At 39.2% G+C, this 18,412-nt stretch overlaps 1 protein-coding gene across 1 annotated transcript; it reads left to right on the plus strand.

The window, feature by feature from the left end:
• The first annotated feature begins 637 nt into the window (after positions 1-637).
• On the plus strand, positions 638-2,743 carry GPR37 (G protein-coupled receptor 37 (endothelin receptor type B-like)). The gene is made up of 2 exons (XM_009332281.1): positions 638-676; positions 926-2,743. The coding sequence occupies exons 1-2, from the start codon at positions 638-640 to the stop codon at positions 1,742-1,744; spliced, it is 858 nt and encodes a 285-aa protein (XP_009330556.1). The 3' UTR covers positions 1,745-2,743.
• Positions 2,744-18,412: the final 15,669 nt, after the last annotated feature.

Consider the following 18,412-nt stretch of genomic DNA (forward strand, 5'->3'; position numbering starts at 1 on the left):
GACTTTATGTGCCTACATACCATCAAAATTTCACTTAAAAGCCTAAGTCCACAAAAGCAGTTGTTGGACCCCACTCCATTCAGTAGATGCCTAATCCGCAGGATTCCTATATTTTGTAGATATGGAAGGTTTCAATGTTATGATCCCCTACATGCTTGATGAACATGTGATGTGGGCACAAGTTCATACTTCTGCTGAAGGAATACTCTCCCATCTCTCCCCTTTTAACTTAAATTCCAACCCCTGTGGTGGAACTGATCTTTCTGAAAAACACCCCTTAGAAAAAGGAGCGGGGAGGGGGGAGAGGTTTAGTTTTATATATTGGTCAATTCCTCAATTTTTTGTCCACTCACTGTTGCACAGATGCTTGCGTAGGCCTCCAGGAGAGGATGACACCAAGCTGAAATAAATACTTGTAGGCAGAAAAACAAAAGGACGTACTCTTTTGAGATGCATGCTGGATGCAAACACTGGAAGCTAAGTTCTGTCTGTGATGCTTCTTTTGATGGTGCTCGGCACCATGGTCCTTAACTGTCTCCTACACTGATATCCTTAAACTAGGTTTTCCTCTGCCTTTGTCAGTTAAGGGGCTAGACTTGACTGGTGTTTCAGAGTACAAATTGGGCTCTCTTTAACTATGAAAAAGTATAAATCTCTTCCAGAGAACAGCTCAACGGTAAGAGCCTTCATCCCATGTACAATAAATTAATTCCCTCTTCAGCCTGAGTGAGTTCAGGCCTTCATCTTCTGTCTCTAAGAAGACTGCCATCAACAGGGGACCAGGGGACTTTTGAAGGAGATGAAGTTTTCCCACTCTCCAATGAAGAATGGACTGTACCCTTGTAGCTGTCCTTTTTTTTGTCCTTTTTTCCTTTCCCCCCAGACAATACCTGTATTAACTTGCATTCCCTTTTCTCCTTCCCAGGTAGCCTCTCTCGGAGTCACCACATTCACACTGTGCGCCCTCTGCATCGACCGATTTCGTGCTGCCACCAACGTGCAGATGTATTATGAGATGATCGAGAACTGCACCTCGACGACGGCCAAGCTGGCCGTCATCTGGGTGGGCGCGCTGCTGCTGGCCCTGCCGGAGGTTGTGCTGCGCCAGCTGGCAAAGGAGGACCCCGAATACAGCGGCAGCCCACCGGGGGAGCGGTGCGTGGTGAAGATATCCACCGCGCTACCTGACACCATCTACGTGTTAGCTCTCACTTACGATGGGGCAAGACTCTGGTGGTACTTCGGCTGCTATTTTTGTTTGCCTACCCTTTTCACTATTACCTGCTCCCTGGTAACAGCGAGGAAAATCAGGAGGGCGGAAAAGGCTTGCACAAGGGGGAACAAGCGACAAATTCAGCTGGAAAGTCAGATGAACTGTACAGTGGTGGCTTTGACCATTTTATATGGGTTTTGCATCATTCCTGAAAACATTTGCAATATTGTGACTGCCTACATGTCCACAGGGGTCTCTCGGCAGACTATGGACCTCCTCCATCTCATTAGTCAGTTCCTTTTGTTCTTTAAGTCCTGTGTTACCCCAGTTCTCCTTTTCTGTCTTTGTAAACCTTTCAGCCGGGCCTTTATGGAGTGTTGCTGTTGCTGCTGTGATGAATGCATCCAGAAGTCTTCAACAGTGACAAGTGATGACAATGACAATGAGTACACCACAGAACTGGAGCTCTCCCCTTTCAGCACCATCCGTCGTGAAATGTCCACTTTTGCCTCTGTGGGGACTCACTGTTAATTGACCTTAGGACTTTATTTCCCGTATCTTTTTCTTTTTTCTTTTTTTTTTTTTACTTCATACTTTTCTTCTTGAAGCAAAATGCAAGAAAAAAAATGATTTTTGAAAACTACTCTGGAAACCAATCTGCATATTAACAGTCGTGCTTTGGAAAATAATTTGTTTGGTTATTAAAATGAAAGAAGGAAAGAGAAGGAGAGCCAGTGCTCAGTTTTAAATCATGATATTTTGTATGGTGCTAGGATTTTATTGTTTGGGGAGGAGAATCCATATCAATCCACTTTTATTTAATTCCATAGTATTTTTTTGATAATCACTGTAAAATGATTATATAGACATGGGTTTTGCGAGATGTTTCATGTAAAAGATGTGGTGGAAAGTATTTGAAGATAGTTTTAATCCAATTACTGTAAACTATTGTGAGAGGACTTGGACTTCAGAAAATTTATAAACTAGCATAAAAATAAATGAGCTTTTATTCTTTAACTTCATTGTCAATCTGCATTTAACAAGGACACCTATAAGTAGTATTAAATTCCTTTAATAAGTAAAAAAAAAATCTTTGCATAAAATAATTTAAATGGCATCTTTAATTTACCATTCATGTACTTACCCTTGGAGGATATAATTACAGTGTTTAAGGAAGATGGTTATAATGGTATTAGATTTACATTAGTGTTTTTTTTAATGTATATTGCAAAGATTCAATGTGCCTCATTGAAAATTTCCTTCTTAACCTGCAGGTATACAAAACTTGAGTTATTTTGTACTTCTTACAATGAAAGATTTGCTTTCTCACTAAATTTTGTCTCGTGTGGTTTCAAAATCAAGTTTCTTTCCAATTTGTTATTGGTTTTACATTGAGATTCTGTTCTCAGTCTCTGTATATATAGCTCCTACTGGCGTCAGTGAGAGTCCTGTTGCAGAGGAAGGCATTCTTTTGCCAGAGGTTTGCTGACAATAAATGTGAGGGACTGAAACATGTGGAGAGTGAATTCCTTCTTTTTTAAAAGGTATAAACACACTTGGATGCTTGGGGCTTGACCCAGAGCCCGTTGCAGTCAATGGAAAGATTTCCATCAATTTCAGAGGGCTTTGGATCAGACTGGCATCTCCTATTTATTCTGGGATGTGTAGCATGAATATTAATCACGGGGCCTCTGTATACCCGTTATAAATCATGCTGCTCTCACAGAGACTGCCATTCACTAGCAGCTCACAGCTCTGAAGCTGGTTTTGAGAACCACGGTGTGTTTTGCTGATGACTTCTTGCTGTCCGCAGAGTTATTAAAATGAGGGTATGTCAACACTGCCAGCAGCAGTGCGAGATAGTAAAATCTGAAGTTGTTATAAGCAAGCCAGGTTGGAGACTGGAAAGTGCCTATCTGTACCAGCAGAGCTTATTTGCCCCACTTCTTGGCTGAAGTAGACAGACTGTTCTTGGCAGGCAAGCTGGCTCATATTTACACTGGGCGGCAGGCTGAAGTGTAGACACATGCTAAGGAACTGAATTTGTTATAATTAGCTTATATTTTAATACTAATTAAATAAATAATATAATTGCAATAGTATGTGCAGGAGTGAAATCCCATGCATTTGTCCTTTGAAATTAACAGTGACTGTAACTGATATAGTCTTGCTACCCGATACCTGCCTCTAAATATGTTAAAGAACTTGCTGTAACTTCTGGAAAGGAGTCTATTTTTTATTTGTAGAGTTTGGACTTAATATGTTTAATCTTTGTATCCACTTGAGCAAGCAGTATTTCTTATTTTTCATTACCATTTTAACCTATAAAAATTTCAACTGAAAAGCAGTTGAAATTAATTACTCTGAATATGAATCCAAATATATATGTGCACTTGAGTTCTTTTTCTGATTTTTGATTCAGACATTGGACCCTAGCAAAGCAATCTGCTTTAGGCACAGGCCTAAATTTAAATATGTGTTTCTGTTTAGGACTTGCTAAAGTACCTAAGTTTTAAAAATCATCTTGTAAGATGGTCAATCACTTCTGAAGTCGGGAGAACTGTCCCTTCTTTATAAACCCTTAATTGACTTCACATTGCTTGATTACATTCAATATATTGAATTACATTCAATTGATTACATTCAATAAACTATGAAAGGTATTAAAGAGAAAAGATAAAAACAAAATCTCCTCACTGTGGTGCCTGTCTCTCCTCAAATACATATTCTCATCGCTACATCTTGATTTGTACTATTCCTCTTTTTTAGGTGCCAATATTTATAAAGAATGGGAATGAAACCTCCCTTTTTGTTCCTTCATCATGTTGCTTGCTGAACTCTCAGCTGCCTTTTCAGTCCCAGCATGAGCAGTGGCTCAAGGACCTGAGAAAGGAACAGCAGGATGGGAGGAAGCACTTTTTTTTTTAAAGAAGGAAATATAGAAATTACTTGGGAATATTAAATGATGACATTTCACTAATTTGGGTGCAAGACTGCACTGGGGCAGGAAAAGTCCCCAATTGCCTTGGACATTAGGTGCTTCCAGCTTTCCAGTCTGCAGTGGATACTTGTAAGCTCTGCCAAGGAATGCTGCTCGCTCCCAGGTTAAATGCTCTGTGTCCCAGAGTGGTGCAGTTTGCTTCTCTATTGAAACATTTCCACAATATGTGTATGCTGATCCTACTGGGGGAAAAAAAATCAGAAAAAAAGAGATTTAAAAGTCATTGGAGAAGGTAGAATTTGAAGATCAAGAATGCTGTGTTTGGAAATAACGGTCCTGCTTGTGTGGTGGAGCATTCTCCAGCCTTGTATTCAGTGTTCTCCAGCCTTGTATTCAGCGGGGCTTCTTTGTACCCTGTGTAACCTTGCCTTTTCTGCTGCTGAAAGAGCACTTTTCACAGCTATTTCTCCCCCCTGCTTTGGACCTCCATAGCAATTGGACCTGCAAGACACCCTTTTATTCTAATTTGTTCTCTAAATTGGTTAAACTAATCCCACATTAGCAGGTTTGCATTGTTGCAGCCATTTTGATGCAGGCGTGACTTGTTTAATGCATTTAAGTGTCATGATAAATGATTCCTTTTGTTAAAGATGGGGTACTGCATTGCTTTTCTTTCTACTTTTGGGGCTGATGCTCTGAACTCTTGAAATTTTCCTCGTGTTTGCTTTTCTTACTTTCTTTAATATTCTTAGAAGCCATTTCTGTCTGTCTGAATCCAGTTCTGTAAGACATTTGTCTATTAACAAGAGGGCATTTAATGGACTGATGAATGAAGATTTGGAAATGTTTATGGCAAGGATTTAATTATTTTACATAACAGAGAAACATGCAGAGCAGGGTGATCAACATAAAACAAGAGTGATGGAATGCAAAATCAGATTGTGAAGTAGGAAAGCCTTATACCTCTCAGGTATGTAAATCTTTAATACATTAACACTTATCGTCCCAGCCCTGGACCCATTAAGAAATTAAAACCCATAAAACTCTAGTATGAGTTCCAATATCTCCAATGAGATCATGTTTCATGACCTGTATCAAAAATACGATCTTTGTGTAGGCGAAAGTACAAATGGTAAATTATTGAAAAATATTGCTCAGCTAGAAGAAATCTCTTATTTTACCCTTTCCAAGATAAATTCCTGCATCCAACCTTAAATAACTCCTGCCCTTAAATGACCTCAGTGACTTGCTCAGCTCCTGTTCTGTCATTGGGACCCAGATGTAAGCTTCCACAGCTGCTGCTCCAGCAGCTCTGGGAATGGCTCCTAAAGACAAAGTAGAGGTTTCCAAGCATGTTGTCCTACATCTCTGCATAAGAAATTGTATGATGTTAGGCTACATGGTGAGACTGTCATATTGTGCACTCAGAGGCAACCTAGATTCTATGAAATGTGAGTTGCTATTGAAACTCTGAGTAGCTTCTCCAAATTCATTAAACAACAAGAGTATTCAAAACCTCTTCTAGGATCTGTGAGCCATTGTCTTAGGCACAGTACAAATACATGCAACTTGCCCTATGTACGCCTAACTGCTGTTGATGTTCTCAAACACATCACTGAGCTGCTTTTGGGCTTTTTTTTGCCAGGTGACGTTAACAAAACTCACAAAACACTTACATCATCCTCTTGTTACTGTGTTGGAATTAAGACTGAAGGCAAAATCTGCCCAAAGTAAGTCCGTCTCCTTAGCTGGGCCTAGTCTTGTGTGTATGGAGAGCACATCTAAGGTGGCTGCAGACTGTCAGTAGATACAGGCTTAGCACAGTACATCAGCTTATATATGTCTGTGCATGTTCTGATGAATCAAAAATTGAGGTTCTGTTATTTCTAGAATGGAAGAGCTAGATTCAAATTTCTGCTTTGCTTAATTTATAGTTGAGACTTGAATTTGGTGGTTCAAGATCCCATCAGAAAGGCATAACGACTGTGGTAATAGATATGCTGGTGAAAAGGTTTTTACCTCACCTGTTGGAGTTGTTCCAACTTTTTTTGGTAATTAAATATTGAAGTAGAGTCTTCTGCCTCAGTACCAACACCACTGACCTAAGCCACTGTGCTGTAGAAACAATCTCTTTTGTTCACTCTCTGGTCCATGGAATGTTTCTAAAAGGGGGACAGCTACTGTCAGAGAAGTGGAGAAACCATCTCCAAGTCACTTGGAGTGACTGAATAGTAACCAGCAGGTTGGTTGGTAAAGTGCTCAGATGAGAAATAAGCAGTTTTCAAGTGCCTGCACTAACCCAGACATTTGAACCCAAGCCTGTTTTGGAATACATATGCTACCCATGGCCTTATTGTTCTTCTGTGGTAGAAAGTTGTGGATTTTTGTGTCTCCTGGATGGGGAACTCCCCACCTCCCTGAGCAAATTGTCTGTTTCAGGTGACTAATGGGAGAGTAGTCACAGTGGGTGGGCTTAAGCAGAAGGAAGCCTGATGCCTTGTTCATCTGCATTTCTCTCTTACCCAGCTCTTCTCCATCCATTGGTTTCTGAGGGTCTTTCCTCAGATAAGGATATTTTGCAGGCTGTGTGGCAGCACTCCTGAAAGCTAAGCAGGGCAACGCTGGGCAGATGCCCACATACACACCTTTGAGACTCTAGGCTGCAATCCCTCTGCCTTGGGAAGATTATAGCACGTACAGATGAGATTGTGTATTACCTTTATTCTGGAGGAGAAAACCTATGAAGGGAACTGCCTGCAGGAAGCTGGCTCACCTCAGCTCCATAACAACCTAGACCTAATGATTTGCCCAGATTACAAAGGCAAACTGGGATCTTGAGGTAGATCTTCCATTTCCTAACTTCTTATGTCTTCATCCTGAGAATATCCTTCTTCTTTCGCAGGCTGGAAATTTAATAAGTGACAAGTAAGGTCCATTTTCCTAATAGCGCTGAGAAATGTGATTAGGAGGAGTTATACCAGGCATTTTCTCTGATAATGCCTCTTTTTCTATTTTTTCTTTTCTTCTTTCCAACCTTTCTTTTTCCCTGAAAAGCTCAGCCAAAGTCAATGTGAGCAGATGATGTGAATCATTAAAACTTAATGGTATCCTACATGCACTTTCTCATGCTTCAGGAACTGTATCTTTTTAATACTGTTTTGTATTTGATGGAGTCATTTAACACCTATGCTTAGCAGATGTCAAATTTTCAAAAGCTGGATATGTTTTGCAGTGAATAATAAACACTGAAAAAGACATGGACTGAGATGCTCCAGGACACCCAGGCATCTCTGCTATAGAAACACTGACTCATGTTGAGGGCTAAAGGTTCATCAAACAACTGGGAGGAGAGCTGTATTTAACCATGTACTGCATTTATCCCCTGAAATCCAGGCGACTTGCTTTCCCTGCGATACAATTCGGTAGGTTCAGTTTTTGGTTTTCAGGCATTAAAAGTTGGGACAAGACTCCCTGGCATTTTCAACATGTCCATGACAGCACTGAGAACCGGTATCTCCTGCTGGTGACACAGTCCCTATGTCATGTTACCCGGAGTGCCAGGATCCATATGCCTCGAGCTGTCCCAGCCTGTTTAAAAAATGAGGTCGATGATTTCTGTCCTTGCACACTCTAGCTTTAGTTTTGCGTCACAGCTTCTTACTACCAAAAAGTAGAAGACATTATCCTAACTAAAATGTTTGTGGGGTTTTTCTTCTAGTAGAAATCTGGCCTGTCAGAGTTACAGAACTCTCAGTTTAGAGTGTTTAATAACACTGCTTGTGGCAGCATTATTAATTAAGGTAGTAGATCAGTTATAGCTAAAGGGAAAGCTTTCATTTTGCTTCCTGGGTTTTTATTTTTTATCCTTTATTTTTGCATGATTACAAAGTTAATGTGTTTGGGGTTTTTTTCTGAAGCAAAACGCAAAAAACCCACAAGCACACATTCTTTTGTCTAGTTAGAGAAATTCCATCCTTGGCTTACATCAAGCGTCTTCATTTATATCCACAGTGAATTAAGGCCATTGTTCTTTGAGAAAGAAGCCAAAATACTCACATTAGAAACATGGTCATGACTAACTTGATCTTGAAGAGATTAGATTTGAATCTTTGAATGCTGGGATGGTAAAGTAAAGTGAGAACTATATTTTTTTAATAATTATAGCCTTACAACCTTAATCTTTTTAAAAAGGTGGGAGATACATACAGTTCAACCATAGCTTGTGACTGAATTTCATAACTGTCACAAGGGACTCCAGAATACATATAGTCTGGAATAAAATGATCTAATAGCAGCTGGATATGCATGTGATAATCCTTACTGAGACAATACAACTATTTATGTGAAGAAATAGCTTTTAGCCTGTTAGCTATTATACCAGGGAACTAAATTCTTCCCTAAGATGTGCTTCCAATTTGGTTTAATATATATATGTGTGCTAGAAGAAAAATCTATTTAGAGTTTCTAGTGTTGTACAGGGAACACAAAAGCTTAAGAAAGGTGGTGTCCCATCTATAACTGTAGCCAGCAGTTATATTTCACATTTTGTCTTCTAAATTCTTTCCTTCCTCTGTTTTGAAAAAAATTCTGCTGGCTGTTCTGTTCAGTCCTTTCAATGTCTTATTCCATTTACTAACTCTCCCCTGAGCAAAGGAAAATCCTCTTTTGTTTTTCTGATGATCAGTTCTTTTAAATTGAGCTTGTAGGTAAGTCTCATTCATTTTGTACAATCTATCCACTGGAAAACTTGAAGGTGAACAGTCCTCCTCCCCGTGGAAAGTATTTACAAATAAGGACGCTGCAGTCTTTCTTCCTCTAAGCTAGCAGAACTAAAAAGAAATCTCATCAATCTATATGAGAACTGTGGACAGAGTATCAGCACTACAGTGTGAATTTCTGACTTAAAGCTGGCTCACCTACATGCAAATCATGAGGCTCTGCCAACAGACAACAGCACTGTCCCCTTGCCAAAACACAGGAGGTTCCTACCTGAGATAATGCTGTCTTGGGTATCTTTATTTCATATGGTGGTTGTCTACTGATTCTCTATTTTAAACTATAAAGCACCCTTTTGCAGATCGTTAGATGTCCTCATGACCTCTGAGTAAACTATTTCTCATTCAGATCTTCATTTAACAGATATCAACCATGAGCTTAGATTAAGGTTTGTATGATTAAGCTGAGGGTTAACATTAGTTGTTGACCTATCTATGATGTAAGATATGCTTATGTATGGATGGCACTGTTTGAAGCTGCATCTGCAAGTTGAAAGGACAGGGATCTCTCATAGGCAATGCAGTACATCTGCATCCAGCCTCCTGGTAGTTGATGGCAATTTGGTGACAAGTCTGTCAAATGGTGGAGCTAGGTTTGAGAGGTTTGCATAGCACTGCTTTTAAAAAGCTTTAAGGGGTAGCCAATCTCTTAAATTATTAATTCCTCCTTAAGACATCCTTCTTCCATATGGAGGAAGACTTGCCTTTGGCTTTTGACAATAGAAGAGGAAGAAAGGAGGTAGAAGAAAGGAAGAGAAGCTCGGATGTGGATTAGTTTGACTTCTATTTTTTGGGATAGAATTCTGTAATTGTAACTGTTTCTTAGCTTTCCAGGGTTAAAGCAGATTGGACACTGGATCCTCAACTCTAATATAGATCTCCACACTGCTGATGAGGATGGAGCCAGTGATTCTGGTAATGGAGCCCCAAAACCCCAGAGAGAATACTTGACTTTTTTTTCCCCAAACATGCAGGCCTGTTTGAGTGGCAAGTCCATTCTGATAAACAGAGCATGGAGAGCATGCAGGTTAGCTTGCTTGTCCTGATGTCTCCACTTGGTGTTGAAATGGTTGACAATGTTAGCATTTACTCCAGCAGAGCCTGATTTCAGATGAATAGGGGCAGTTTGTGCCTTCTCAGTGCCTGTTTCAGGCTGTCCTCATCCTGCACAAGGCAGCACTGTATGCGTTCAGATCCTGAAAGTTCCACTGCCTGCAGGGCTTGACTTTTTTTAACCTTTTTTTTAGTAAATAAAAGGAAAGAAATAAAGTCATGATTAACTCTGTGGTCTGAGGACTTAGCTTTGGATACCTTCTTCCTCCTTGAGTACCACTGCAGCATAAATCAGAATTTGCAAATATGTCCACGCCTAGCAACTACACTCAGAAGCAACCATAGAGATTTGAACACTGCAAATCATATAAAGGAATGCAAAATTGTGGGTTTACATTGAAAATGTCAGAAGGTAGTCAGCCAAATGAAAACACACCCAAAATACACCTCTTTCTTCTTTCAGTGCACCACTCCCCAATTAGAGAATATATGTTTTACTGTCAGTCACAGTATTACTGCTTAAGAATTCTTAAAATTTCTTATTCTTTCTTTCTTTCTTTCTTTCTTTCTTTCATTATAACTGCTTAAGTATTCTTTAAATTTCTTATTTTTTCCTTTCTTTTTTTCTTTCTTTCTTTCTTTCTTTCTTTCTTTCTTTCTTTCTTTCTTTCTTTCTTTCTTTCTTTCTTTCTTTTTCTTTGTTCCTTTATTGTTTATTTTCCTTTGTCATCTTCTTTCATTCTATTCTCCTTCTCTGCTTTTCTTGTCACCTGGAGAATTTTAATTGTTTGTGCTGTCCTCTGTACACCTCACAATGACCCCTGTTGAAGCAGAGCTTGAGTTCAGTGAGTAAAAGGTGAGTTAAAGAAGCCAATAAGCACTTCCAGCTCACTATATTGCCATGTACATATAAAATAACTCAATATAAAAGCCAAAAGATAAAGCAGCCTGCCAGTAAACCCAAAGCTATCAGAACCTGGAGGCTGGTAAAATGAGCATTACTGTGGGCTTCTCAGCTCCCATTCAGCAGCCAGCTGCAAACGTCTGCCTTGGGATGGACCTGTCAAAAACACAGATGGGAGTCCCTTGGAACTAGTCTTGAACACAGTGAAAATTAAAATGTAAGGTATTTTAAATGAAATATGCTCTTTTCAGCAGAGTATCATTTGAAACACCGAGGTCTATTTCATCAGAGCATACCTGACCTGCTCTACCCCTGAGCCACTGGCAGGCTGTCAAGCTTTTGACTCTGCTGGAAGAGAAAAACTACTCTGTTGATTCTGGCATCTAAACCAAATATTAGTGTCAACCTAAAAGTATTAAAAGATGAGACTCCTTATGGGCAAAACTAATTCCATCTTGACACGTTCCTAACAATCACTAGCTCAGGAAGGACATTATGAGGTAAGATTTATAATTGCCTCTAGAGAAAGCTCCTTTATTCCAATTAAGAAGAAAGATGAATTTGAGGCAAGGTTTGAACTTTGTTGTATATGTTACAATATATATGCTAACTAATTTAATATATGTTATATAGGAAACAGGAATGTCTCTTGCTTTATATTAGAGCTAAATATTCAGTGACATAAAAATGTAAGAACAGAAAGGCAATAAACTAGGCTAATCTTGCATAACGAACCCCCACAATTTCATCCAGTTACTCCACTGCAGAAGTCCTGGATACCAGAAGCAGATCTAATTGTTCAGTCAGGATGGAGACTTCTGCACTTCCATTTGCTTATAGTGCTAATTATGCTATTAAGAAAACAGCAACCCTATAACCTCAACAAACTTTTCATAATTTTGTTAGTACATGTTCGAATAAATCTAGTTATTTAAATGGAGTTGGCTCAGATTACACTGGGGTAACCAAACACAAGATTGGATCTCTTTCACACTCAGTTTCTGAAGCCAAACAGTTTTCTAACCTGAGGATCCATAAGCTCATTACTGGATATTTACATATGGGGTTGGATGACAATGCAAGATAATTGCCAGTAGTTCCTTCCTCGGCTGAAACTCTGTTAGCATTTCCTCCTCCTCCCACATAGTCAATCCTCTTACAAATGCATTAAAAAAGTCTTGTGCATGTTGCCCCATTTAGCATGTGCCTCTTACATGATCTCAGGATGGCACATCATTGTCATTTAGGCAAAGTATTCCTTCTGACTTTAAAGCTATCAACTAAAGACAGTCCTGATTTTTTTATTCACCCATTTTCTGTGTATATTTTTTTTCTACTTCCAATGTTTATTTTTAAGATGAAGTTCAACAGTAACTTTTCTTCAGTCTGCTATAGGAGATTGTTTGCTGAAAGGCAACATCTGGTAAGTAGCAAAAAAGCTCTAGCTGTCAATAAGCAAGTTAATATAAATTCATCAGGGGCATTTACTCTTTTTAGAACATTACATAATCTATAGTCTGCTCTCTTAAAGATAAAATTTACTACATTTCAGCTATCATTTATGCTAATAATGGAAGTACGCTGTAGGGGTATTACTCCAAGATTGTGCTGATGTAAAAGAACCTTCATGTACTGAAGGGTCAGCACCAGAAGCCTTTTGCAGATTGTCTAGGTGGCTGCAACCACATCTCTACATCGAGACCGGTTCTCCTTGCGGCATCTGACAAAGCCCCTGCTGCATCCCCTGGCAGTACTGGGTGTTGCACTGCACAGCCTTCCCAGGCAGCACAGTCTTGCAGCTCCTGCTGATGGCAATGCTGCATGCAGATACAGTAAAGCACTTCTGTCAAAAACAGAAATATTGTGTTTCTATGGTGTGAATATGCTAAACCACAGCAAGGGCAAAAAAGGCCATTCAATCTGCATCACCGTTAGGGTTCTCTGCTTAGGAGCAAGTCCAGCCCCCCAGCCCATGGAGGTTTAATTTTGGGGAAAGAAAACACTTCTGACTGAACAAGCTGAGTAATTCTGCAGTTGATATACTTTAGATATGCTAGGACCTTGGTGGAAATAGGCACTCAGTCCTCTTTGTCTTTGACCCCTCCGATCTCCTTCGGCTATACTGATTTATACAGGAGATCTCTGCAGAGAAGCAGGTGCCTTGTCATAGTCACCAAGAGCAGTCATAGTAAAAATGAACACATTTTTCCATCAAGGAGATCCCAGGTCTCAGAGGAGGAAAAAGTGGTGCAGGTGGTCAGGAGCAAGATCTGTGCAGTGGTTTTCAGTCGACCTTCATTTGCATCATAAAACCATCATCTTCCTGAGCACAAAGGAACAGCAGGGCTGGCAGCCTGCTCAGCTCCACAGCAATAGGCATGGTACAGGTTGGGAATCGGGAGCACTGGCTGAGCTGGTGAGGGATGTTTCACACATTGCCTCCATCTCTGAAACGCTTGGCTCTAGACAGCGCTGTTCGTCTCTCACTTTTAAGAGTGCTAAAAGCTTTTGTCTCTTCTCTGTGGGGGGTGACAAAATGCAATTTAAGTAAGTGTGTTTCTGCTGAAGCACCAATATTTTTTGGTTGCCATTTGTTGTTCTCATTGTTACAAAGAAGGATCTTTCTGTTAACCTAATCTAAATGATCACTCGGAGGTTGAAAAACTATATGTCATTTTTAAGCTACTGTATCATGATGGCCTTAGGGAAATTCTACAGATGCCTTGCCACAATCCATTTCTTCCCCATGATGTGCTACCAGGCTAGTTGCCTGGATTCATTTGCCACAGCTGTTTACCTCTTTGACCTCAAAGCTAAAAAGTTATGGTGCCAATGAAATACAAAGGAGGCTGCCTTTTATATTACTGGTTATAAGAATTATTTTCTAAAGTAAAAAGGGACAGGAGATGGTATTCTTCCAGATGAATGGAACTACTTGAGTGAGTATTTTGGCTTCACCTTCTAATAATTTTCTTCTTTCTTTCCATTTTCTGTTAACCTGTAGACACAGATAAATGAGCAACACAATATTAATGTGCTTATTAGTCTGGAATAATTTAAGACAGACTAATATCTCCCTGACAGAAAATTGTCAGCTCAGGTCTATCATGGCATCAGTCATTGCAAGCTATTAAATTTCTGCAGCAGAGCTACTAGGTGGATACCTCATTTTATTTATTTCTGCAGTTCAAACATTCCCCGTTTCCATTTTGACCACAGTTGTTCCTATCTGGTTGTGCTTATTTATTTGAAGTTATTTATAGGTGGTACTGTCCCCAGCTAACAACTCAGCATGCAAGAGCTGATGAATATTAAATTATAATTTGTCTAAAAACCAAAGGCAACAAATCTAGGTCAAAGATATTGCCTTTGGCAAAGTCTGCACAGGTTCTTTTGCATCACTGAATATTACAGCTCCTGTCTTTCTGTTTAAAATTGCTCATACCTGATCAGGCAGGTGCCTTTTTATGCAAGGGGCATACCATTTAAAAGCATCTCAGGAGGTAAGTGTGCAAATCCTGGCTATGCATTGGAGAGAAAAACAAAATGTTACCCCACAATATCATAGAATCATAGAATCATAGAATCATTAAGGTTGGAAGAGACCTCCAAGATCATCGAGTCCAACCTTCAACCCAACACCACCATGCCCACTAAACCATGTCCCTAAGCGCCTCATCTACACATCTTTTAAATACTTCCAGGGATGGTGACTCAACCACTTCCCTGGGCAGCCTGTTCCAATGTTTAACCACTCAAATATCATTATTTGAGTGGTTAAACATTGGAATGTTTAACCATCAATATCCATTAATCCAGTGATTGATCTTTGCGATTTGGGTTTGTATTTGCTGCTTGTCCTGTTTTGAGGAAGATGCTTGTCCCTAAACATTAGGTGACTGATCTAAACAAAGAACTAAGGGAATTTGAGGAGCTCCTCACATTCTCACTTGTTGAAGCTGTTACTTGGTATAAAAATCCACTAAATGCCTCTACTCTCTCATTTCACTTTTATATCTGTTTTGCTTCATAACTGCTAGTTTTCTGGTTATCCACGTTGTGCTTATACCACTCTATTCATGGTCTCTCCTCTGGAGTGAATTAGTTCCCTCCTAATACAAACTAGTTTCCTTCTGGGTCCACAGAGAGTATGGCTGAAGCCAGCCTTCTGCAGGAGCTGCTAGCTTTGAACAGTAAGAATGTGGGCACATCCACACCAGGTGGCTTAGGAACCAAGGTTCATTCCTTCACAGTCTACAAAGACCCTGTAGGCACACCCAATGAACAGGAAGTGGATACTTTGGAGCCTGATGGCAAGGATATTAATCTGAAAAATAAAAAACTGAGGTTCAGTTTTTTTATCAGAGGGCATTGATCGAGTAGGAGAGCTGTAGCAGGAGAGTCTGTCCACTGCCTGCCCTCCTTCCCCTTCCCTTACAAAAAGCACTCAGTAGATGTGGTTTTGGCATTCATTTAAATGGAGAAGAAACCTGCATCCATGCAACAGACTCCTCTGTTGCAAGAGATGATGTTTGCCACACATAGGTATGCTGAAAAATTAATGCCACAATGAGGAATTATTTCTGTTCCTTGGCATCCTCCAAAGGTGTAGGAATATGTCCATGCCCTTGTATCTTATTATAGATTTGAAACTTTTCTTGGTTGCCTACCTTCAGTAGTAATTCACAATACAATGAACTCTTTATTTTGGAATGATAGCATGACTAGAACAGGGAAAAGCAGACAAAAAAGATCATAAAAGCACAGCATAGTATTTTTTACTACTATAGTGATGTTTTTATGTTATGAAGCATTACCACAGCGTTGAATTGTTCCCTTTTTGCTGAAAGGTGGGGAGAGACTATAATTTTCTCATGCATGAGTTATGTGTTGCTGCCTAGTGAAATATACAGTAGTAAGGTTCTGCAGGTCACTACTGTGACTTAATCTTGACAATGAAAATAAAAGAATTGCAGCTTTTAAAAGTATCAATAAACATTTTTAAACATCAGTTTCAACAGGAATGTCTGTCATACAAGGTGTCATATCACAGGATGGCACACATTCCCATGTGTTTCATTTTCATTCCTTGAAAAGTCTTTGATTGCCAGTGGCTGCAAATGCCTTCAAGTGTTTATAAAAGAAATGTTTATATATACATCTATAATAAATTTATATAATAAAATATTTTTATATGTATTGGGTATTTATTATGCATGTACTGCAAAAGTGGCCCAAACAAATGCAACCTTCAGTTCTGTGTTTAATTTCTTCTGCTTCAATTCCCACTAGTTCTATGCTGTATCAGTGACCTGTATTTATCTTACCATTTCCCTCTATTGAATTGCAAGAGAGGAGGCTCCCACTTAAAAATATCAGGAAGATCTGAGTTGACTGACTCTAGAAAATAGCTCCGTTTTGATTAATGACCTTACAGATCACAACAGAATTGTAGATAGCAGTATGTAAGCAATGTTGCCAGGCTCCACAAATCTCTGTGATTTCATCTAATCAGTCTTCAGACATCTTCATGTTGATTTCATAAGAGTGAAAGAGAAATGGAAAGTCCCTGTTGATAATAATTCATAGTCGCTTGATGGATATCTCATGAAACACATCAGAAAATACTCTGAATCCTTCTGAAAGCCATACTAAAGGTATAGCAGGAGCTAAGAATTCATCCAGCTGTTTCACATAGCTTTCAACATAAACCTTCTAACTTTTTTTTCTTGATGGTACCTTTTAATGAAGTTTTCATGCTTGGACACAACTTTAGTCATGATAAGTCTCTTTAAATTTAGCAAATGCTGTGTGGTGTTTAGCTGCCTGCCGGGTTAAATCACAACATACGGCTACTTAGGGAGTCAGGAATATTTTTAAATCATCTAGGCAGATTTAATAAATTCTGTAGAAAATCTAAAGAGCCATATTCTAGAAAGAGTATAGTAAGTAAATGGTATATTTGGTTAAAGAAAACCAAAGCATTCACAGTGTCTGCAGCTTGAAGAGACCTTTGGTGACCTCAGCAATTTCTATGGCAGACATGAGCTATGAAATGGTCAAAGGGCTGGAACACCTCTCCTATGAGGAAAGGCTGAGGGAGTTGGGGTTGTTCAGCCTAGAGAAGAGAAGGATTCGGAAAGACCTTATTGCAGCCTTTCAGTACTTAAAGGGGGCTTATAAGAAAGATGGTGGCAAACTTTTTAGCAGGGCCTGTTGCAACAGGACAAGGGGGGAATGGCTTTAAACAAAAAGAGGGAGATTCACACTAGATATAAGGAAGAATTTTTTTACGCTGAGGGTGGTGAAACACTGGCACAGGTTGCCCAGAGAGGTGGTGGATGTCCCATCCTGGGAAACATTCAAGGTCAGGTTGGAGGGGGCTCTGAGCAACCTGATCTAGTTGAAGATGTCCCTGCTCGTTGCAGGGGGGTTGGACTAGATGACCTTTAGAGGTCCCTTCCAACCCAAACCATCCTACAATTCTATGATTATCTTGACTAGCTATTTCTTAAGTTATTTTTGTTATTCTAACTCCTTACTGAAAATAAAACTACATCTGTTTCTTTATAAGCCCATTTGTTAGTACACCTGTCAGCCTTCTTTCTTCCAATGTATTACTATGTTTGTTTCCTCATTAAAACTGAAATAAACAGCAATAATTATGTTGATACACTTATTTTTAATGCATTAAAAGCTGGTAGTTTGGATAGTAGATATGACTTTGTAGCACATGCACACTTTCAGAACTGCAGCCACACTACTTCCCCCATTCCCATTATTTACTAAAGTATATATTGAATTCAACATCCTAAAGAACTCACATTTTAATAAATGGAAAGCTTCATCATGCAACAAAATAACAGGTTGTTTTCCTGTATTAGACCTTTTGGGCAGAGGAAAAACATGTAGTATCTAAATACATCAGATGCTGATCCAACCATGCAGAAGAGCTATATCTAATGAAAATCATTCTTCCTTAAATTTCTTGCCTCAGCAAAGTTAATTTTGATTTTTTTTTTTAATGAGGTAGAAAACAAACCATACTTAGATAAGCAATGTGTTGATAATGCTGGAAGAACATAAATGCAGGTTAGAGAACTATTTATTTTTACCTCATACAGGCATAGCTGTTTATTAATTTTTTACTTGTTCAACTGATTTTTGCATTTATAATTCCTATTATAGACTATCATTCCCAAATTGTTCAAGCATATGATTGAATACCATTAAAAATCAATGGGACCCAAATACATAGTTAAAATTAAATATGTTTAAGTGTTTTTCTTAAGTAAAGGCAGCCAAAAAATATACCTTTGATAGAAAATCAAAACATTAACATCTCAGTGGTATGAATGTTTGTTTCTCTCCTGATTGTTGATTGCCTGAATCCGTTCCTCACAAAATCAGCTGCAGAACTGCCACTCACTTTAATGAGGCAAGATCAAGGCTGTAATTTTTACCGGGATGAACACATTCCTTATAAGTGTACCTGCATTGCCCACCATATACAAAAGTGTAGCAGT

The sequence above is a fragment of the Pygoscelis adeliae genome, unplaced genomic scaffold (genome assembly GCF_000699105.1).
Source record: "Pygoscelis adeliae isolate BGI_AS28 unplaced genomic scaffold, ASM69910v1 Scaffold9, whole genome shotgun sequence".
NCBI classification, from domain to species: domain Eukaryota; kingdom Metazoa; phylum Chordata; class Aves; order Sphenisciformes; family Spheniscidae; genus Pygoscelis; species Pygoscelis adeliae.

Bases quoted from the DNA above. Each gene is read 5' to 3' on its own strand.
- GPR37 (XM_009332281.1), top strand. From the start codon at position 638: ATGAAAAAGTATAAATCTCTTCCAGAGAACAGCTCAACG. The intron at 677-925 runs GTAAGAGCCTTC...TCTCCTTCCCAG, and splicing joins TTCCAGAGAACAGCTCAACG to GTAGCCTCTCTCGGAGTCAC.